Source organism: Octopus bimaculoides, chromosome 24 (assembly GCF_046866305.1).
Source record: "Octopus bimaculoides isolate indiv1 chromosome 24, ASM4686630v1, whole genome shotgun sequence".
In the NCBI taxonomy this organism is placed as follows: domain Eukaryota; kingdom Metazoa; phylum Mollusca; class Cephalopoda; order Octopoda; family Octopodidae; genus Octopus; species Octopus bimaculoides.
In genome coordinates, this window is record NC_142951.1 from 21,658,753 (window position 1) to 21,682,766 (window position 24,014).

General features: G+C 38.8%; 1 protein-coding gene across 8 annotated transcripts in view; it reads right to left on the reverse strand.

The window, feature by feature from the left end:
• The window catches only part of LOC106875169 (ADP-ribose pyrophosphatase), a 111,703-nt gene that overhangs the window by 44,048 nt on the left and 43,641 nt on the right, over positions 1–24,014 (reverse strand). For 2 of the 8 annotated variants that reach the window (XM_089340957.1, XM_089340956.1), the window contains exon 1: positions 23,635–24,014. This exon is cut by the window's right edge. The exons of 4 other annotated variants lie outside the window; for them this stretch is intronic. In XM_089340957.1, the coding sequence (XP_089197083.1) occupies positions 23,635–23,641 (7 nt within the window). In that variant the 5' untranslated portion in view covers positions 23,642–24,014. Of the gene's footprint in view, positions 1–2,044; positions 2,094–23,634 lie in introns of all 8 variants that reach the window. 2 more of the 8 variants (XM_089340959.1, XM_089340960.1) reach the window with 2 other exon arrangements.

Here is a 24,014-nt window from a genome sequence, read left to right on the forward strand (position 1 = left end):
TTGAATGTGGATGTTCTGTTAGAACAAACTATACTGTGATAGATACCATGAGAGAAGCTCTCATATTTGCCTTTTGATGCAAAATGCACTCTTGTTTATATTGCTAGCAGGGAGATAAATCCCTGCCACTGCCAGCACCAAGACCACCGAATCACGTGATTTTGACCTTCCTTGGTCTCTTCAATGATGGACACTCAACTGCTAGAGATAGCAGTGGCTCACCCACCCCCAGCGAAATCATGTGATATGGTGGTTTTGGTGCTGGAGATGGTGGAGATCTATCTCCCTGCTAGTGATATAAACAAGACTGTATTTCACTCCAAAAGCCAATTTGAGAATTTCTCTCATGGTATCTACTGCAGTAAAGTTTCTTCTAACAGGACATCCATGTTTAAGTGGGGATAAAGAAAACCACATCAAGATCATTACTGTCACTCCCATCAGCACCATCACTGTACACCACCACCAACATTATTACCATATATATATATATATCGATATATTGTTTTGCAAGTACTTGGTGACTCTGTCAGTGCAGGTGCCACTTAAAAGCACCTAGCCTACACTGTAAAGTGATTGGTGTTCAGAAGGGCATCCAGCTGTAAAAACCTTGTCAAAACTGACCTTGCCTATGCTTATGCCACTTAAAAGGCACTACTCACCTCACCTGTGCTTGTGCCATGAAAAAAGCACTAAGTCCACTCTGGTGAGTGGTTGGTGTTAGGAAGGGCATCCAGCTGTAAAAATCTTGCCAAAACAGTCACAGAAATCTGGTGCAGTCTTTGGCCTGGCCGGCTCTTGTGAAACCATCCCACCAATACTAGCATGGAAGGCAGGCAGACATTAAACAATGATATATATATACACGTGTGTGTGTGTGTGTATATATATACATATATATATATACACACAAATGTGTGTATGTGTAAGAGTTTGGATGAAGGTATATCGAAGAATATATTAATCAATGAAATTCTAACTTAGTCTAATTTTCATGTTCTATAATTTGCAATTTTCACAATTTTACAATATTGAAATAAATTAGTACTTTCATGCATTACACAATCATCGGGTTTACGTAGTGGCAGTCATGTTCCCCAAATGACAACAGTCATTTGTGGAACATGACTGTCAGTACATAAACCCGATGATTGTGTAATGCATGAAAGTACTAATTTATTTCAATATTGTAAAATTGTGAAAATTGCAAATTATAGAACATGAAAATTAGACTAAGTTAGAATTTCATTGATTAACATACATATATATTCTTTTATTTGTTTCAGTTCTTTCACTGCAGCCATGCTGGAGCACCACCTTAAGGGGTTTTAGTCAAACAAATCGACCCCAGGACTTATTCTTTGTAAGCTTAGTACTTATTCTATTGGTCCCTTTTGCTGAACCGCTAAGTTACAGAGACATAAACATATACGACAGGCTTCTTTCAGTTTCCGTCTACCAAATCCACTTACAAGGCTTTGGTCGGCCTGAGGCTATAGTAGAAGATATTTGCCCAAGGTGCCACGCAGTGGAACTGAACCTGGAACCATGTAGTTGGGAAGGAAGTTTCTTACCACACGGCCACACCTGTGCCTAAAGTGTGTGTATATATATATATATATATATATATATATATACACACACGCACATGGTAATAATGTCGGTGATGGTATGTAATGATGGTGCTGATGTGAGTGACAGTAAGTGGATTCAGTAGACAGAAACTGAAAAAAAGCCCGTCATATATGTATATATCTATGTGTGTGTGTCTTTGTGTCTGAGTTTGTCCTCCGACCACTGCTTGACAACCAGTGTTGGTGTGTTTGCATCTCCATAACTTAGTGGTTTGGCAAAAGAAACTGAAAGAAAAAGTACCAGACTTTAAAAAAATGTACTGGGGACAATTCATTTGACTAAAATTCTTCAAGGCAGTGCCCTAGCATGGCCACAGTGTAATGACTGAAACTAGTAAAAGACAAAAAGATGAAAGATATAGCTTATACACATAATCCCATGCTAATAAAAAAAAATATGGTGTACTCACTCAAGAAGACTGGTACACACCTAGTGATGCATTAGAAATTCTCATGAAACTGTGAAAAACATGACAGTAATAATAGTATTTTCTTGAGCAATGGATGAGGGAGAAAAGCAACGTACAAAAAGAATTACAATAAAAAATATAACAAAATATTGTATGTGAAATAAATGAAATATACACGTATAGATCTTCTTCCTAAAATGTAAGATAGCCACATAATCTCGTTTAGAGTACCTCAGATTCACAATTGCACTTTAGTTATCATTGTCATCATCCTCATTTAATGTCTAAACAGAATTCGTTGAGGTAGATTTTTCTATAGCTGGATACCTTTCCCATCATCAACCTTCACCTGTTTCCAAGCAAGGTAATGTTTTTCCATAGCTGGATGTTTTCCACAGAAGGTAGGAAACAAGCAATCTCACTTATATGATGGTGACGGTCATTCACAATCATCACATATCAAGACAAGGACACACACACACTCACACGTACACACACACACACACACATATATATACACATAAATAATTATGTGTGTGAAATAGACTTCTTTCAGTTTCCATTTACTAAATCCACTCAAAGCTGTGGTCAGCCCAGGGCTATAGTAGAAGATGCCTGTCCAATTTACTGTCAAGCAGAGCTTCTCTCTCAACCCTCATGTCTTTCTTTGAAAAGTTTGTTAAGTTCATGGAATATAGTTGTTTCATTCTAAACATATCTCAGACAACACCAGTTAACAGAACTTCCTTGTCTGTAGAGATTATCCTGAGCAGGAAATGACCTTTTTCCTTAAAACTGCCAGACTAAGGATTTTTGAAAGCTGTCTCTAATCAGAAAGTCCTCTGCAAAGGACTGCTTTTGGCTTGATGTCAAAAAGACTCTCAAACAATCATTGTTCCTTTCTGTAAAACTGAATGGTTAACATTTCCACTGGATGCATTGTTTGACTGATAAGAGGTTGTGAGAGTCTTAGTAACACTCCAGATACCAAACACACAATTTCAGTGGACACTTGACCTATGATTGCAGATCAGTCAAAAAAAGGTGTATGGTGGGAACATACTCTTTTACTCTTTTACCTGTTTCAGTCATTTGACTGCGGCCATGCTGGAGCACCACCTTTAGTCGAGCAAATCGACCCCAGGACTTATTCTTTGTAAGCTTTGTACTTATTCTATCGGTCTCTTTTGCCAAACCGCTAAGTTACAAGGATGTAAACACACCAGCATTGGTTGTCAAGCGATGTTGGGGGGATAAACACAGACACACAAACATATACACACACATACATATATATATATATATATATACATATATACAACAGGCTTCTTTCAGTTTCCGTCTACCAAATCCACTCACAAGGCTTTGGTTGGCCCGAGGCTATAGTAGAAGACACTTGCCCAAGGTACCATGCAGTGGGACTGAACCCGGAACCATGTGGTTGGTAAGCAAGCTACTTACCACACAGCCACTCCTGTGCCATGCTTAACAAACAACAACATTTTGATCTTGAAAGGCCAAAACATTGCAAAGGAGGGAGTCAAAGAGCTCTCAAAGTACAGAGCATCTGAAAACCGAAATAAACAACATGTGATTATGATAATTCTTTCATGTTTTGGCACAAGAACAATAATTTTAGAGGGAGTTGGATAACAACTACACTGACCCCGGTGAAGGCATGTGGCTTAGTGGTTAGGGCATTTGGCTCACAATCATTGTGTCGTGATTTGAAAACCAGTGGCACATTGTGTCCTTGAGCAAGTCATTTTATTCCTCGGTGCTCCAGTTCACTCAGCTGGTAAAAATGAGTAGTACCTGTAATCCAAAGGATCAGCCTTGTCACATTCTGCACCAAGGTGAATCTCCCTGAGAGCTATGTTAAGGGTACATGTGTCTGTGGAGTACTCAGCCACTTGCACATTAATTTCATGAGCAGGCTGTTCCACTGAGCAGATCGATTGGAACCCTTGCTATCATAACAGACAGATTGCCAGTTTTTGACCCCAGGTTTCAATTGGTAAATCATTTCTCTGTTCTGAAAGGATGAAAGGCTAAGTTTGCCCTGACAGAATTTGAATTCAGAATGTAAAGATATGAAGTACCAGAAGAAATGCGACAAAACATTTTGTCTGTTGTGCAAACAATTCTATCAGCTTGCTGCCTTGCTCAAACAATTTTGCCAGCTCAAAAAATGGTAGCAATGAAAGATGCACCATTGAGTGTGATAAAATGAATTAATAAGAACAAAAAGCAAATTCTAAGACTGATAAATCTGAATACAATCCCTGACTCTGCACAGATAACCTTATTAGGTAGGACACAATAAGATACTTCCAATTAAGCAACAGTTTATACAATACAGTTTAGCACAAGCATCTCCCAACATATGCTTTCTCAGCTTGCAGAAAGAGTAGCCAAATCTCCCTCAAATCACACTCTGCTATCCTAAAAAGGAAACATGCTTTAGTTTTTGGATGGTTTGGTCTGAAGGAAAGGGCTGTGTCTATGACCTTTGCAGGCCCTCTTTGGTCTGGTTCTGAGGAAGGGATTGTATCCCTAACCTTCACAGGACCTTCAAGACCAGTTCAATTTGTACAGTTGGTGGATGTTGTTTCTAAAAGCAATAGTTGCAAGAAATTCCAGAAGGATGGCATTCTGGTAAGGAAGGATTGGACACAGGGGTTAGTACTCACTTATGGAGTCAATAGAGGATTAGTAGGTTTGCAATATGAACACTGCTTTTTTGAGACAGCTAATTCAGCAAAAGAAGGAGAGAGTGAAGGATAGAGGGAGAGGAGAGAGAAGGGAAAAGAGGGGAAATAAAGGAGAGAGAAAGAGAGAGAGAGAGAGAGGGAGAGAGAGAGAGAGAGAGAGAGAGAGAGAGAGAGAGAGAGAGAGAGAGAGAGAGAGAGAGCAGGGAGAAGATCAACAAAGTGAAGAGGACCTGGGTGGACACAGCAGGAGGTCAGTACGCCATTGGTGTAGCAGTAGAAAAGACAGTCATGAAAAACAGCAGATCTGTGGCCCAGAAGTTGAAGTGAGTTTGTGAGTATTTCCAATGACAACCCATCAGATGTTCTATATGCTACACAAAAAGATGGGATGGTCACAACTGAAACGTCTTTGATCATTTTCTATCCACACATCCACTCACAAGGCTTTGGTCAATTTTGGGATATAGTAGAAGACACTTGCATAAAGTGCCATCCAATGGGACTAAACCTGAACTGATATGGTTGGAACACAAACTTCTTAATCACATAGCCATATTTGTAGCCATGTATATATATATATATACAGATATAGACAGACAGACAGGTAGATAGATAGATAGATAGAGATAGATAGATAGATAGATAGACAGATAGATAAATAGACAGATAGATAAATAGACAGACAGACAGACAGACAGATAGATAGATAGATAGATAGATAGATAGATAGATAGATAGCGTGTAAGTGAATACACAATAAGAGTGATACAGACAACACAAAATAGCACTCAAATGGATGAGCACTTAAACTCCTTTTCGTCCAGGGCTGGTACCTTAGCATTGAAAGCAAACTATAAGAAAATCCTTATCAAGCTAGTAAAGGGGTCCCATTTTGACGCAATATAGTGAGCAACTCCTGGCAGTATAAATTACAGATGTTACTATTTGTAGTGTTGGGGATTCTGCCACAAACAATGGGCGAGGACAAGTTATATGGAATGCCTCAGTCTTGAGATAGTGTATGTGGGTGGTTGGCAAGGGAAGTTGATTGTTTTGTGGCCCTATTTGAGAAGGAACTCAGCTGTCAAAAGTCGTGTCGTTTAAAGTCAATGATACCTCTAATATATACCCTGGCTTGGTACATGCATGTGACTGTAACTGCACATTAATATACAATGTTATAGTGCAAACAATTGCCATTTTGCAAACAAAATTGAGGAACCCTGAAATTGCAAATTTTCCTATAGCTGGTAAACTGTAGGCCCTTATAGTTCCTATTGATGGTCCATAACACTTGTCCAATAGGAGACCAGATGTCTGTACAGGTGTTGATGTAATTCTCTTTGCTTTCTTTATTCTGTAATCTGTCTTTTGTATTCCATGTAAATACATAATGTAAGATGACTGGTGTTCATTTATCTTTCTATGCCTTTCTTTCTCTGTATATATATATATATATATACACACACATATATATATATATATATGACCGTTGACTGAACACTATTCAATTTCTTTTCTCCGTGTTTTTCTCCTTGTCTCCGTATTCTTTCTGTTGAAGAGCATAGCTCGAAACGTCAAAGACTTTCCGTATTCCCGAGCGTCATACTAATACATCCTTTTGTTATTTACACCACCTGTCCTCGTCTGTTGTTTTTTCGTATATTCTCCCATATATATATATATATATATATATATATATATATTATATAGCGTGGCCGTTGCCAGTACCGCCTGACTGGCTCCTGTAGGATTTTCGAGCGAGATCGTTGCCAGTGCCCCTGGACTGGCTTGTGCGGGTGGCACATAAAAGACACCATTTCGAGCGTGGCCGTTTTCGTGCGGGTGACACGTAAAAGCACCCACTACACTCTCTGAGTGGTTGGCGTTAGGAAGGGCATCCAGCTGTAGAAACTCTGCCAAATCAGACTGGAGCCTGGTGTTGCCATCCGGTTTCACCAGTCCTCAGTCAAATCGTCCAACCCATGCTAGCATGGAAAGCGGACGTTAAACGATGATGATGATGATGATGATATATATATAATTAAGAGTATGCTGGTGCCATGTTAAAAGTACCCAGCACACCGTAAAGTGGTTGGTGTTAGGAAGGACATCCAGCCATATTAGACTAGAACCTGGTGCAGCTCTCCAGCTTGCAAGCTCTGGTCAAACAGTCAAACCCATGCCAGCAGGACAAGCAACATTAAATGATTAATATTCTGGAGAGCACGGCACATTAGTATGACAATAGTATGACAGATGACAATATTGGCATATGGAGTTCAAGGCATGTTGTATAGTAAAAACAAATACAGATAGCATAAGTGATAAAAAACTTTAAATACCAAGCTACAAATGCCAACTATATTTTCTGCATTCCTTATCAGAATGTGGGGGGGGGGGGGCATGTGTGTGTGTGTGTGTGTGTGTGTGTATGTGGGTGGGCAGGCATGTGTGTGTGTGTGTGTGTATGTGGGTGGGTGGGCATGTGTGTGTGTGTGTATGTGGGTGGGTGGGCATGTGTGTGTGTGTGTATGTGGGTGGGCGGGCATGTGTGTGTGTGTGTGTGTGTGTGTGGGTGGGTGGGTGTTTGGGCATGTGTGTGTGTAAATAAAACAAAACTGGATTTTAGCCCTAACTATATTTTATATATATATATATATATATATATATATATATATATATATATTAATAGTTATCGCCAAGCCAACATGGCAGTCCCAAAATTAGGACGAAAGCTGCCGTGAATTAGCTCCAAGAAGCCATCGCCTCTAGCTAGCTATGTGACACACGAAACCTGTGTCCTTTATAACCTTCGAACAGGGGAGGTCAGCAGTGTCCCCCTGCTGGTTTGGCATCTGCAGACTAGACTAGTTTCAGGGTGTTGCCCCTTGTCAATGCAGAGTAGCCAAGCCTTAGCCAGGCGGCGCTGCTGACTATCTGCTCGAAGGTTATTTATCTAATTTTAGTGGAATCTATCCACTGGTTTTCAGAAATAGAGTTATTAATATTTCTAAGTCTCTCTAAAGGAGACTACGGCAGCGGTACTGGAAATTAATAGTTATCGCCAAGCCAACATGGCAGTCCCAAAATTAGGACGAAAGCTGCCGTGAATTAGCTCCAAGAAGCCATCGCCTCTAGCTAGCTATGTGACACACGAAACCTGTGTCCTTTATAACCTTCGAACAGGGGAGGTCAGCAGTGTCCCCCTGCTGGTTTGGCATCTGCAGACTAGACTAGTTTCAGGGTGTTGCCCCTTGTCAATGCAGAGTAGCCAAGCCTTAGCCAGGCGGCGCTGCTGACTATCTGCTCGAAGGTTATTTATCTAATTTTAGTGGAATCTATCCACTGGTTTTCAGAAATAGAGTTATTAATATTTCTAAGTCTCTCTAAAGGAGACTACGGCAGCGGTACTGGAAATTAATAGTTATCGCCAAGCCAACATGGCAGTCCCAAAATTAGGACGAAAGCTGCCGTGAATTAGCTCCAAGAAGCCATCGCCTCTAGCTAGCTATGTGACACACGAAACCTGTGTCCTTTATAACCTTCGAACAGGGGAGGTCAGCAGTGTCCCCCTGCTGGTTTGGCATCTGCAGACTAGACTAGTTTCAGGGTGTTGCCCCTTGTCAATGCCGAGTAGCCAAGCCTTAGCCAGGCGGCACTGCTGACTATCTGCTCGAAGGTTATTTATCTAATTTCAGTGGAATCTATCCACTGGTTTTCAGAAATAGAGTTATTAATATTTCTAAGTCTCTCTAAAGGAGACTACGGCAGCGGTACTGGAAATTAATAGTTATCGCCAAGCCAACATGGCAGTCCCAAAATTAGGACGAAAGCTGCCGTGAATTAGCTCCAAGAAGCCATCGCCTCTAGCTAGCTATGTGACACACGAAACCTGTGTCCTTTATAACCTTCGAACAGGGGAGGTCAGCAGTGTCCCCCTGCTGGTTTGGCATCTGCAGACTAGACTAGTTTCAGGGTGTTGCCCCTTGTCAATGCAGAGTAGCCAAGCCTTAGCCAGGCGGCGCTGCTGACTATCTGCTCGAAGGTTATTTATCTAATTTCAGTGGAATCTATCCACTGGTTTTCAGAAATAGAGTTATTAATATTTCTAAGTCTCTCTAAAGGAGACTACGGCAGCGGTACTGGAAATTAATAGATATCGCCAAGCCAACATGGCAGTCCCAAAATTAGGACGAAAGCTGCCGTGAATTAGCTCCAAGAAGCCATCGCCTGAAACTAGTCTAGTCTGCAGATGCCAAACCAGCAGGGGGACACTGCTGACCTCCCCTGTTCGAAGGTTATAAAGGACACAGGTTTCGTGTGTCACATAGCTAGCTAGAGGCGATGGCTTCTTGGAGCTAATTCACGGCAGCTTTCGTCCTAATTTTGGGACTGCCATGTTGGCTTGGCGATAACTATTAATTTCCAGTACCGCTGCCGTAGTCTCCTTTAGAGAGACTTAGAAATATTAATAACTCTATTTCTGAAAACCAGTGGATAGATTCCACTGAAATTAGATAAATAACCTTCGAGCAGATAGTCAGCAGCGCCGCCTGGCTAAGGCTTGGCTACTCTGCATTGACAAGGGGCAACACCCTGAAACTAGTCTAGTCTGCAGATGCCAAACCAGCAGGGGGACACTGCTGACCTCCCCTGTTCGAAGGTTATAAAGGACACAGGTTTCGTGTGTCACATAGCTAGCTAGAGGCGATGGCTTCTTGGAGCTAATTCACGGCAGCTTTCGTCCTAATTTTGGGACTGCCATGTTGGCTTGGCGATAACTATTAATTTCCAGTACCGCTGCCGTAGTCTCCTTTAGAGAGACTTAGAAATATTAATAACTCTATTTCTGAAAACCAGTGGATAGATTCCACTGAAATTAGATAAATAACCTTCGAGCAGATAGTCAGCAGTGCCGCCTGGCTAAGGCTTGGCTACTCGGCATTGACAAGGGGCAACACCCTGAAACTAGTCTAGTCTGCAGATGCCAAACCAGCAGGGGGACACTGCTGACCTCCCCTGTTCGAAGGTTATAAAGGACACAGGTTTCGTGTGTCACATAGCTAGCTAGAGGCGATGGCTTCTTGGAGCTAATTCACGGCAGCTTTCGTCCTAATTTTGGGACTGCCATGTTGGCTTGGCGATAACTATTAATTTCCAGTACCGCTGCCGTAGTCTCCTTTAGAGAGACTTAGAAATATTAATAACTCTATTTCTGAAAACCAGTGGATAGATTCCACTGAAATTAGATAAATAACCTTCGAGCAGATAGTCAGCAGCGCCGCCTGGCTAAGGCTTGGCTACTCTGCATTGACAAGGGGCAACACCCTGAAACTAGTCTAGTCTGCAGATGCCAAACCAGCAGGGGGACACTGCTGACCTCCCCTGTTCGAAGGTTATAAAGGTCACAGGTTTCGTGTGTCACATAGCTAGCTAGAGGCGATGGCTTCTTGGAGCTAATTCACGGCAGCTTTCGTCCTAATTTTGGGACTGCCATGTTGGCTTGGCGATAACTATTAATTTCCAGTACCGCTGCCGTAGTCTCCTTTAGAGAGACTTAGAAATATTAATAACTCTATTTCTGAAAACCAGTGGATAGATTCCACTGAAATTAGATAAATAACCTTCGAGCAGATAGTCAGCAGCGCCGCCTGGCTAAGGCTTGGCTACTCTGCATTGACAAGGGGCAACACCCTGAAACTAGTCTAGTCTGCAGATGCCAAACCAGCAGGGGGACACTGCTGACCTCCCCTGTTCGAAGGTTATAAAGGACACAGGTTTCGTGTGTCACATAGCTAGCTAGAGGCGATGGCTTCTTGGAGCTAATTCACGGCAGCTTTCGTCCTAATTTTGGGACTGCCATGTTGGCTTGGCGATAACTATTAATTTCCAGTACCGCTGCCGTAGTCTCCTTTAGAGAGACTTAGAAATATTAATAACTCTATTTCTGAAAACCAGTGGATAGATTCCACTGAAATTAGATAAATAACCTTCGAGCAGATAGTCAGCAGCGCCGCCTGGCTAAGGCTTGGCTACTCTGCATTGACAAGGGGCAACACCCTGAAACTAGTCTAGTCTGCAGATGCCAAACCAGCAGGGGGACACTGCTGACCTCCCCTGTTCGAAGGTTATAAAGGACACAGGTTTCGTGTGTCACATAGCTAGCTAGAGGCGATGGCTTCTTGGAGCTAATTCACGGCAGCTTTCGTCCTAATTTTGGGACTGCCATGTTGGCTTGGCGATAACTATTAATTTCCAGTACCGCTGCCGTAGTCTCCTTTAGAGAGACTTAGAAATATTAATAACTCTATTATATATATATATATATATATATATATATAAATATAGATATAAATATATATTGACCAAGTGTAGTTGTGGTATGGTTAAGAGGCTTGCTTCCCAACCATGTGGTATTGGGTTCAGTCCCACTGTGCAACAACTTCACAACAAAAGCCTTGAGAGTGGATTTGATAAATAGAAACTGAAAAAAGCCCAGAGTGTGTTTGGGTGTGTGTGTACACATTCAGTGTGACCAGTGTAAGCATGAAAAAGTAGACATCAAATGATGATGATGATGATGTGTGTGTGTGTGTGTGTGCTACATGTAAGTAGGTATTTTTTGACAACAAACTGGTATGTTTGAACAACAATATACATAGGTTGCAGAGATACTTCCTTGTCATTTCACCATCAGAAAAGCAATGAACCAGATTGAGTCATTGTAAGATTGTAAAACCTATAACAAACAAAGCCATTGTTTGCAAAAGGTATGATACACATACATGCAAAATCTCAAGCTTAAGCTTAATATATATACACAGATATATATATACATATATATATATATATATATATATATATATATATATATATATATATATATATATATACACAGATATATATATATATATCTATATATCTATATCTATATATATATCTATATATCTATATCTATATATATATCTATAAACCAAAATCCTAATAAGTAGGAAGGTAGATAAAACACAAACCCCTTCAGGTAGATGGCCCTGCTCAGTATGCAGAAAAGGAGTAGGTAGTAACTCTATAAGATGTACCCGGTGCAAGCTATGGACACATAAGAGGTGCAGCAATATCAAAGGCAGATTAACTACGAAGTTAGTTTTTGTATGTGGCAGATTGTTCAGGTGCAATAAAGACTGTAAACAAACAGGAAACAACTTCTATCTCATTCCAGGGAGAAAAACTAGAGGTAGTGGATAGCTTCCGCTATCTGAGTGACCAAGTTAGTAGTGGGGGTGGGTGCGCTGAAAGTGTAGCTGCTAGAATAAGAATAGCTTGGGCCAAGTTTAGAGAGCTCTTACCTCTGCTGGCGACAAAGGGACTCTCACTCAGAGTAAAAGGCAGACTGTATGACGCATGTGTACAAACAGCCATGCTACATGGCAGTGAAACATGGGCTGTGACTGCTGAGGACATGCGTAAGCTCGCAAGGAATGAAGCCAGTATGCTCCGCTGGATGTGTAATGTCAATGTGCATACCCGTCAGAGTGTAAGTATCTTGAGAGAAAAGCTGAACATAAGAAGCATCAGTAGTGGTGTGCAAGAGAGATGATTGCGCTGGTTTGGACATGTGGTGAGAATGAATGAGGATAGCTGCGTGAAAATGTGCCACTCCCTAACAGTTGAGGGAACCCGTGGAAGAGGTAGGCCCAGGAAGACCTGGGCTGAGGTGGTGAGGCAAGACCTTCGAACATTGGGCCTCACCGAGGCGATGACTACTGACCGAGACCTTTGGAAATGTGCTGTGCGTGAGAAGACCCGGCAAGTCAAGTGAGATCGTTGCCAGGGCCCCTGGACTGGCTCTTCTGCGGGTGGCACATAAGATGTACCATCTTGAGCATGACCGTTGCCAGTACCGCCTGACTGGCCTTGTAGGGTTTTCGAGCGAGATCATTGCCAGTGCCCCTGGACTGGCTCTTGTGCGGGTGGCACATAAAAGACACCATTTCGAGCGTGGCCGTTTTCGTGCGGATGACACGTAAAAGCACCCTCTACACTCTCTGAGTGGTTGGCGTTAGGAAGGGCATCCAGCTGTAGAAACTCTGCCAAATTAGATTAGAGCCTGGTGTTGCCATCCGGTTTCACCAGTCCTCAGTCAAATCGTCCAACCCATGCTAGCATGGAAAGCGGACGTTAAACGATGATGATGATGATGATGATGATATATATATATATATATATATCATCATCATCGCTTAATGTCTGCTTTCGATGCTAGCATGGGTTGGACGATTTGACTGAGGACTGGTGAAACCAGATGGCTACACCAGGCTCCAATCTGATTTGGCAGAGTTTCTACAGCTGGATGCCCTTCCTAACGCCAACCACTCAGAGAGTGTAGTAGGTGCTTTTACGGGTCACCCACACGAAGGCCAGTCAGGCATTACTGGCAACGGCCACGCTCAAAATGGTGTATTTTATGTGCCACCCGCACAGGAGCCAGTCCAGCGGCACTGGCAATGATCTCACTCATTTGTCTTTACATGTGCCACCGGCACAAGTGACAGGAAGGCGCCATCACGATTTCGCTTTCACTTGCTCCAACAGGTCAGGCATTGCAAGACTAATAACCTGGTGTAGGTCTTAATATACATATGCTTCAGAACAAATTGTCAGGCAAGTATAGAGCAGTAATAAGAAAAATGAGAAGTCAAAGGAATTAACAATTATCTTATGAACTTCTTTAGCTTACATTTTTGAATCCTACCCCAGGAACAGCTGTAAGTTAATGATGATTATAACTGTTTATTTCTCTGTCATCTAATTTTTCTTGTGTGTGTGTGATGGGTGGGGGGGGGGGGGTGATGGAGTAATGCAATCTGAAAAGATCTTGGTACAGGAAGTTAGTAAGCATCATGCATTCGCATAGCTTGTATAGATGACATAAAGTGGTTGATACTTGATTGATAAAGTTTATTAATCAGCATATGTTGTCCACTTTGTTCCATATCAAATTAGAAGAGATTTTGATAAGATGACAGCCACTATACAACATAGAGAAGATTGCTAATTCTATGATTATAAATTAAAGGGTGTAGGGAATGGAGAAGGTAAATCTATACTATACATGTTTCCAAGCCAATCTGAACATGTCTTACATAACTCAAGGAGGTAACACACACACACACATATATATACATATATATTTACGTACGTATCAACCAAATACCTGATTCACAAGAGAGACAGAGGTGCAGGAAAAGCTGCAAAATGTGATAACTGAAGCAGACTTTCTGGAATTAACACCGAAGATACTACCCACATCATAACTCAACAGATCACACACACACACACACACACACATACATATGCACATAAAGGCGGCGAGCTGGCAGAAACGTTAGCATGCCAGGCAAAATGCTTAGTGGTATTTCGTCTGCTGCTATGCTCTGAGTTCAAATTCCGCCGAGGTCGACTTTGCCTTTCATCCTTTCGGGGTCGATTAAAAAAGTACCAGTTACACACTGGGGTCAATATAATCGACTTAATCTGTTTGTCTGTCCTTGTTTGTCCCCTCTGTGTGTAGCCCCTTGTGGGTAGTAAAGAAATAACACACACATATATGTACATACATACATAAAGAATATTACAGCCGAATAAAGAAAATATGGACCTCAGAACTCTCTGCATTCAATAAAACTGTAGCCCACAATATGTTTGCAGTGCTAGTACTCATACCAACGTTTGGGCTACTTGATTCAACACTTGATGAGATCTGAGTCATTGATGTGAAAATCCGGAAGATACTAACCGTCACACATAATTTCCATATCAACAGTGATGTAGACTGGCTCTACCTAAAATGAAAACAAGGAAGTAGAGGCTTAACACCAATCCCGACTGCCTTTGAATGTTGTATCATATCCCTTCAGCAACATCTTTTAACCACCAAGTGTCAAAGTGCATTCCTTGACCAAGTTTGCATTCATGAGGCTGATAACATCATGAGATTTGGAAAGTAGCTCCTAGAGCAGCATTTCTTGTCTGATAACCTTACATGCATGCCCAAAGAAGTCACATAACTCTGCTGCAATGTATCATCAGATGAAAGGATGAGCATACATCAGTAGAAGACCATGCATGGATATGTTATTAGAAAGTTCTGGGATGATAAGAAAGCTCTGATCATCAAAGCAGTCTATCATGGACCAACAACAGGATTACTAACTCCCACTTTGAAGGGTATGCATTTGCAATCCAGTAACAAGAAATATCAACAAAATACCTGATTCACAAAAGGGACAGAAGTGCAGGAAAAGCAACAAAATGTGATAACTGAAGCAGACTTTGTGGAGTTAACACCAAAGATATCACCCACATCATAATCAGTTGTCTGAAGATGTCATCATGGTGTTATCTACCGATGAGATATGATGTTGTAGCTAGGACGCTGTATAATGAGGTCCATTGGAAGGATAACGTCAAGGCCAAAGAAATAAGAATCTATTGTATGGTAGAAGTCATAGCCACTCACAATAAAAAGGAGTACCGGTGGAATGTCCCGGTGAAAACCTCAATAAAATGTAAACATAATAGACCTGACATAGTAATTTGCGATAGAGAAGAGAAACTGGGTACAGTTGTGGAAATCCACTGCCCTGCAGATGTTAGCATAAAGCTAAAGATCGGCGAAAAAGAAATACCTACGCTGAACTATTGAGGATTACAAGTTCAGGTTTATACCTGTAATTATTGGGGCAATGGGATATGTAACACACTGCCTAAATACTAATCTTGAGAAATTAGGCTTCTCAAGCCAACACTGAAAATGTAAGAATCTGTAAAACTTCTCATCAGTTTATCACTAAAGTATATATGAGTATGTCTGGACGTGCAACTATATGGATGAGAATACATACATAAAACAGTACATGCAAGCCTGCACATATACATGCATACATACAAAATTATTGGGCACTGTTGACGTTGTTGAAATTCCAATGAAGGAGGCGTGGATCTAGGTTAGAAACCAGCTCTTTCTCTACAGGTAAGAAATCTTGAAATAAAACTGAACAATAACAGACATACATACATATATACATATATATATATATATATATATATATATATATATATATATATATACATACATAAATTTAGATTCAAATCAAAATAAGCAACAAGGATATTCAAGGTTGCTGCAGTACGGTCGTTTCATGCGACTCCATTTATTTAAGCAATGCGAGCATTACATTAATTGTAAAATGCAGTATCTTTGTGCAGCTGAAGATTGCTCTGCATTTTACATTTAATGTAATTGCTAAAATAAATGGAGTCACATGAAACGATCGTACTGCAGCAACCTTGAATATCCTTTTTGCTTATTTTGATTTTATATATATATATATATATATACATTAGAGAAAAAAAGGACAACAAAAACCAAGACAGACAGGTATCTTAAGTCATTTAGAATATTTAATTAGGGTAAAGTGAATTTGAAGTCTTTACAGCTGTTTCTGGGATATCCCAAGTGATAGGCTAGCATGTCTGTACACTGAGTATTCCGTCATCAGAGACAAGGTATGTATGAAAGATTTAGACAGGGTAATTCACAGCTTATAAGGAATAAAATAGTAGATAGAAGAATACAGACAGAAGAATAAAGTTCACAGCTCATCTTCTTCCAGAAGGGATGGAAGTTGGTCCATACTTCCATGAAGATATAGGCCCTTAGGTATAATCCCAGATAAATCCAGGCAGGTATATATATATATATTAATCAGGGACATGCTACCTGGGTAGGCAAGATAGGCAGTGCCTACCCTGAATGAAACAGATCGATAGTAATATTTTCCTTTTATGGCAAAATATGCACCTAATTCAATAAAATTATGAAGGTTACTCTGATTACTATGCATCAAATACAAAATATATAATTTTTTTGTAGATTAGATAGGCATAATTCGCCCCTGTCTTTCAATCTCAGTATTAAAGCTATGCATAGAACTGCTGTAGTACACGTGCTGCATACATTCCTACATTTTCTTTACATGCTATAAAGGTAGAAGTAAATCTGCCTACAACTCAGTCGCGCCTACAAATCAAGTCCCTTGACCTTTGAGGTGCCACACATGGCAGGCCAGGAATGTGACAAATCATCTTTGTAGGACTCTGAAGGATGACTGGTGGTTAAGAAAACGTTGCTTGAAAGAAGTACTCGCAGATCTGATATATTTACAAACATGGGATGTGGCCCCATTTGCACCCCTAGTAACATATGATGCAGGGTCGGTCATCCCATCGGTGTTGAAGATAACTATTTGATCACCATCTGTGGTGATGGTACTGGGAACGGCAGATACCTCCTCCAAGTTGCTGGTCTTGGATTAGTCATCGTTTCCAGGTGTGGAGATTGTACTGGTGGTAACATATATTGCAGGTCTGGTCACTCTATCTGTATCTATGGTTTGTTCATTATCTGTGGCGGTGATACCAGGGTCTCCGGTGATACTGGGGTCTCCGGTGACACAGGTCCCAGACTGGTTATTATCTCTGGGCTTGGCAATTGTATTGGCATGAGATCTGGTTAATCTGCCAATATTCCTGTTGGATGGTACATTGCTGTTACTGCAGATAATAGGTCTAGGTATCACCATAGCTTCAAAGATGACCCCTTCAGCCTCACAATGGCCTCCTACTGGACAGTTATTTTATATCCTGCAAGAGCAGCCTGCCTCCTCCTTTGTATTGTGGGTACTTGTTAAAATGTTTTTTATGTTAGGTGCACAACTAAAGGAGACTCTTAGGTTGTGTCTGTTAAATAAATGCCTGTATCTATGTGTGTGAGTGAAATGTTTGTCTATCAATCTAAGGAAATTCTTTCTCACACAAGTCTTGATGTTGAGCAAGAAAGGTGGAGCAAGTGTCCACTTCAAGCGCTACTTACTCGAAAATTGGATCTCTCCTCTTTCAGTTTACAAGGGTTGTTTTTACCTCTGCTTCAAGGGAGATAACACATCCTCATTAACATTTATATTGTCAAGACATATTTTTCGATTTTTGAACATTTCCTCACGTCCGCGGCATAGAAATTTTACATTTTTGTCTTTATATAGTCTGATGAGACGTCCACAAGGATTTGGCTTTGTGGATGCAAAACCTTGGGTAACTCTATAGGGATCTTATCCTTATTTATATAAATTTATATATTTACTTCGGCATTATATTCACTGCGGTGGTATTTTGACCATATCTTACTTTAGGCATGCGATTTAAACTGGTCGTGTGCATACGTGCATATATATGTGCGTGTACATGCGTATATATACGTATTTGTATGTTGTATATATATATATATATATTTGCATTTATGCACTATTTTCCGTATATTCCACTGATAAGGCAAAGCATTTCTTATGCAAAGCCAGAAATCCGGGATCTGGAATTAACCAATGATCTTTTGTTAGTTTATTTTATCTCTTTGTCTTCTCTCCTGGTGCTGTATGAATATTTGATGTGGTTTTAGAGTCAAGTTTTGACTGCTATATCTAGCATGATGGTATCTTTTAGATACCCTTAATTATAATTTTAAATATATATATACATATATATATAAATATATATATACATACATACATACATACATACATATATATACATATATATATATATATATATATATATATATATATATATATATATATATATATGTATGTATATATATATATATATATATGCATATATATATATATATATATATGCATATATATATATATATATGCATATATATATATATATATATATATATATATGCATATATATATATAAATATATATATATATATATATATATATATATATATGCATATATATATATAAATATATATATATATATATGTATGTATGTATATATATATATATATATATATATGCATATATATATATATATATATATATATATATATGCATATATATATATATATATGCATATATATATATATATATATATATATGCATATATATATATATATATATGCATATATATATATATATATATATGCATATATATATATAAATATATATATGCATATATATATATAAATATATATATGCATATATATATATAAATATATATATGCATATATATATATAAATATATATATGCATATATATATAAATATATATATATATATATATATATATATATATATATATATATATATATATATATATATATATGTGCGTGTGTGTGTGTGTGTGTGTGTGTGTATGTATGTATGTATGTATACGTTGCTTGATGGCCTGCTGGTCAATCTGGGAAGGTCTGTTTAACAGCTGACTAAAGTGTTCCCTCCAGCGTTGTATGATGTCACTCTTCTCAGTAAGCAGGGTTCCATCAGCAGAGCGCACAAGTGCCATTGCATTTAGCGTGGGGCCATACACGTCTTTCAGGCCAGCAAAGAACTTCTTGGAGTTGTGCTTGTCTGAATGCTGCTGTAGTTCTGCAGACTTGTTTTCCCACCATTTATCTTTCATCCGTCGCAACTCAGTCTGCACCTTTCCTCTGATATTCTTGAGGTGGTCGTGCTTGGCTTGGGAGTCTTTGTCGTTGAGCCAGGCTGTGAAGGCTTCTGTCTAGGGCAGAGAGAGCTGTTCTATCAGAACCTCACCAAAGTGCTATGGTCAGTTCCTAAAGACAACAAGCTGCTGATATTTGGGGACTTCAATGCCCGTGTAAGCAGAGATGCCCAGTCTTGGCCAGACGTCATCGGGCCACATGGCATCGGACATGAGAATACCAACGGTCAACAGAGATTCACCATCACCAATACCCTGTACCAACTGCCTGACATCCACAAAGATACCTGGATGCACCCAAGGTCCAAGCATTGGCACCTGATTGACTATGTGATCACCAGGCACTGTGACATCCAGGATGTTTGCATCACTAGGGCAATGAGGGGAGCTGACTGCTGGACAGATCACCTGCTGTTGAGGTACAGGCTGTCCTTTTCTATCGTCAGCAGACACAGACACCAGAAAGCTGATGTTAAAAAGAAACTGGACGTCCAGAAACTCAATAAACCAAAAAACAAAAGAGACCCTCATTGCCAACCTTGTGAACCAGCTTGAACATCTGCCAGTAGAGGGAAACCTTGAGAAGGCCTGGACCAACTCCTGGGATGCATTGTATGATTCTGCCAGCCTTACCCTTGGCCACACAAAACGGAAACACCAAGACTGGTTTGACAACAAATATATATACATATATATATATATGTGTGTGTGTGTGTGTATGTGTGAAGGTGCATGGTTCAGTGGTTAGAGCATCGAGCTTACGATCGTGAGGTTGTGAGTTCGATTCGCAGACCAGGTTGCGTGTTGTTTTCTTGAGCAAGACACTTTATTTCACGTTGCTTCGGTTAACTCAGCTGTAAAAATGAGTTGCGACATCATTGGTGCCAAGCGGCATTGGCCTTTGCCTTTCTCTTGAATAACATCAGTGGTGTGAAGAGGGGAGGCTGGTATGCATGAGCGACTGCTGGCCTTCCACCAAAAGCCTTGCCCGGACTTGTTCCTCGGAGGGTAACTTTCTAGGTGCAATCCCATGGTCATTCATGAACAAAGGGGTCTCCTCTTCCATATATATATATACAAATATATATACATATATATATATATATATATATATATATATATATATATATATATATATACAAATATATATACATATATATATATATATATATATACAAATATATATACATATATATATATATATATATATATATACAAATATATATACATATATATATATATATATATATATATATATATACAAATATATATACATATATATATATATATATATATATATATATATATATATATATACAAATATATATATATATATATATATATATATATATACAAATATATATACATATATATATATATATATATATATATATATATATATATATATATATACAAATATATATACATATATATATATATATATATATATATATATATATATATATATATATATATATATATACACAAATATATATACATATATATATACAAATATATATACATGCATATATATATATACACACACACACACAAATATTGAGATAGATAAATAGATTGATATATATACTCATTCCATATATGCATATATATCATCATCCTTATTTAACCTTTTTTTCCCTATTTTAGATGGTTGAACAGAATCTGAGGAGCAAGAGGATTGTGCTGTGGTGGGGTATCAGAAAATTATACCAAGTAGCTTGAAGGGAACTGAAAGGAATAGGCTTTCCAGTGTTCTACAGTGTGAGCACTAGAGGCATGAGCTATTCCAGGTAGCAAGATCGTGTATCAAATAAAATCAAGACACTGTGGGAGAGAAATGTGTAGGGATGGATAATGGTACACATGCACTTCGTGAGTCTGAAAAGAAAGAGGCATGGAAGTGTCAACTATGGCTGTTAAACATGGAGAATGCAGGGGAAAAAAAAAAAGAGTCTGACAGAAGGAGCAGCCAATATATTTGACAACAGTATGATAAAGCAATTAAGAAGTTAAAGACAGGAAAAGCCCTTGGTCCATCAAGAATTACTGATGAGATACTTAAAATATACAGCCTAGTTATTTGTATAGTTAATCAGGTTGTATGGGAAGCTATCATGGTGAACGACTGGTATACCTGTATTGTAGTCAACTGTTACAAGTGTAAATGAGATGTCTCAGAGGGAAGTAATTACAGAGGTATCAAATAACTGGACCAGGTCATGAAATGTTGCACAAAGAGTATACCTCAACTAATTAGACCAAATGAGATGCAGTTTGGTTTTGAGTCAGGGAATCGTTTGACTAATGATCTCTTTCAGGTAAGGCAACTTAGATTTATTAAATTTAGATTTACTAAAAGTAAACCACTGTACTTGAATTTGTCAACCTGGAGAAAGACTTTGATAGGGTCCCTTGCTCCCTAATTTGGTGGTCATTGCAGAAGCTAAGAGTAGATGAATGGCAGGTGAAAGTCTTTCAAACCATGTACAGAGATGCTGTCACTAAAGTGAGAACCAGCAAGGAGTACAGAAATGAATTTAGTGTGCTAGCAGGAGTTCACCAAGGATCAGTATTCAGTCACTTTCCGTTTATTACAGTCCTCCAGGCTATAATAGAGGAGTTTACTTGTGGGAACACCAATAGGTTGAAGACCTTGTTCTTATAGCTGAATCTGATGTAGAATAAGAAAAGAAATTCTAGGTGTGGAAGAAAAACATGGTATTAAAGGTTCTTAAAGTTAACTTAGCAAAGACCAGTGTTTGAGTAAGCAGAAAAATAGCATGTTAATCTCTTCAGGAAAACGAACCTGTTCAATATGTAGAAAAGGTTTCCAGGTAGAAAGCACAAATTATGGATACATAAAAGGTGCAGTGGAATCACAAGCAAATTAAGAGAAAAAGTAGACTTTGTTTGTGGCAGATGTGCAGAACAATAAACACTAAGAACACATAGGAAATAGATTTTCTCAAATGCTCAGGAGCATCCTAAGTGGTTTTGGTTACTTAAGTCACCTAATTAGCAGTAGAAGAAGATGTTCTGAAAGCATAGTAGCTAGAATATGAACCGGTTGAAGAAAGTTCAGAGGGTTATTGCCACTGTGGTAACAAAAGCCTCTCTCTCAGTGTGAAAGTTAAATGTGTGATGCTTCTGTACACTAAGGAATACTACATGGTAGTGAAACATGAGCTGTAAAAGTAGATGACATGTGATGACTAAAATGAAATGAAGCTAGAATACTCTGCAGGGTGTGCAACATCAGTGTCCATGTACAACAAAATACCAAAGTACAAATGTGTCCAGTGAAAAATTGGGCATAAGACGTAATGTGCCTGAGAGAAAATGGTGTTCGTATGGGTACGAGATGCATATGAAAGGGGACAACTGCATAAAGAAGTTTGATCATCAAATAAGGATGGAACCTGTGGAAGAGGGAGACCCAGGAAGACATTGGACAAAATAGTGAAGACCAACTTCTATTTGTTGAGCCTAATGGTGGAGAAGACAAAGGATTGAGATTGTTGGCAATTCACTGAAGAAGACCAATCTATCTCAGTTAAAAAATGAGGTCCTCAAAGCATACCATTTATGTCTCTGCTCACTCCCACTTAATCTGTACTTATCAGGCCTTCACCACAACTCTCCTCTATAACATTCATCTCTCCATGGTTCTTCTAACTATGGTACTACTTAATCAGCTGTGTTATAATTATGGGAGCAGAATATATGATACATACATACATACATATATATATATATATATATATACACACACACACACTCACATATAAATATATATACATACATACACACACATATATATATACATACACATCTATATACCTACATACATCTATACATATATATATGTATATGAATGCTTAGGGTATCTAAAGGAATACAATAATATAGCAGTGTATGCATTGAGTGTGTGTGCATGTTTATAATCAAAACTAACGAAAGACTGCAAGAGTTAATTAATTAATGATTGAATACTCATACAAATTATGCAAGCATATATACATACGTGTGTGTATACACACACACACCAAAAACGATCGGGCGAGCGTGAGGTAATTCATCACACACACACACACACAGAGGTGGGTGGGTATGGGTGTGTGCAATACGTCCGTGTGTGTGTGTGTGTGTGTGTGTGTTTGTATGCGCGCATTTATATATATATATATATATATATATATATATATATAATATATATATATATATATGTATGTATGTAGGTATATGTATGTAGGTATGTGTAATGTATGTATGTATGTATGTATAAAAAAACAGTGAAGTTTGTTTTTACCTTGCATCCAACACGATTACTTATTAAAAACTAACACAACAGGTACAAGTGGTTTTGTAGACGAAATTGAGAGAAAGAAACAGAGACGAGGAATTCTAGTCTTGGATTGGGTTTTCTTTCGCTTTAGTTGTTCGACATCAACAGTTCCTTGTGCTGCTTTGCATTAAAATATAATGCGTTTGTATATATGTATAATAAATATAATGGAAAAAATTCCGAATATTACTTATAAAAACCACCTTGACTTTCGTACGAAATGATGCGATAGAAGGTTGCTCTATTGCTTTGTTTTTTTTTTTCCTTGTTTTTCTCTTTTGCTACCCTTTAAAATTCGATGATTCGAGAGAAAGAGAAAGAGAGAGAGGGTATTGTTGTTAAGA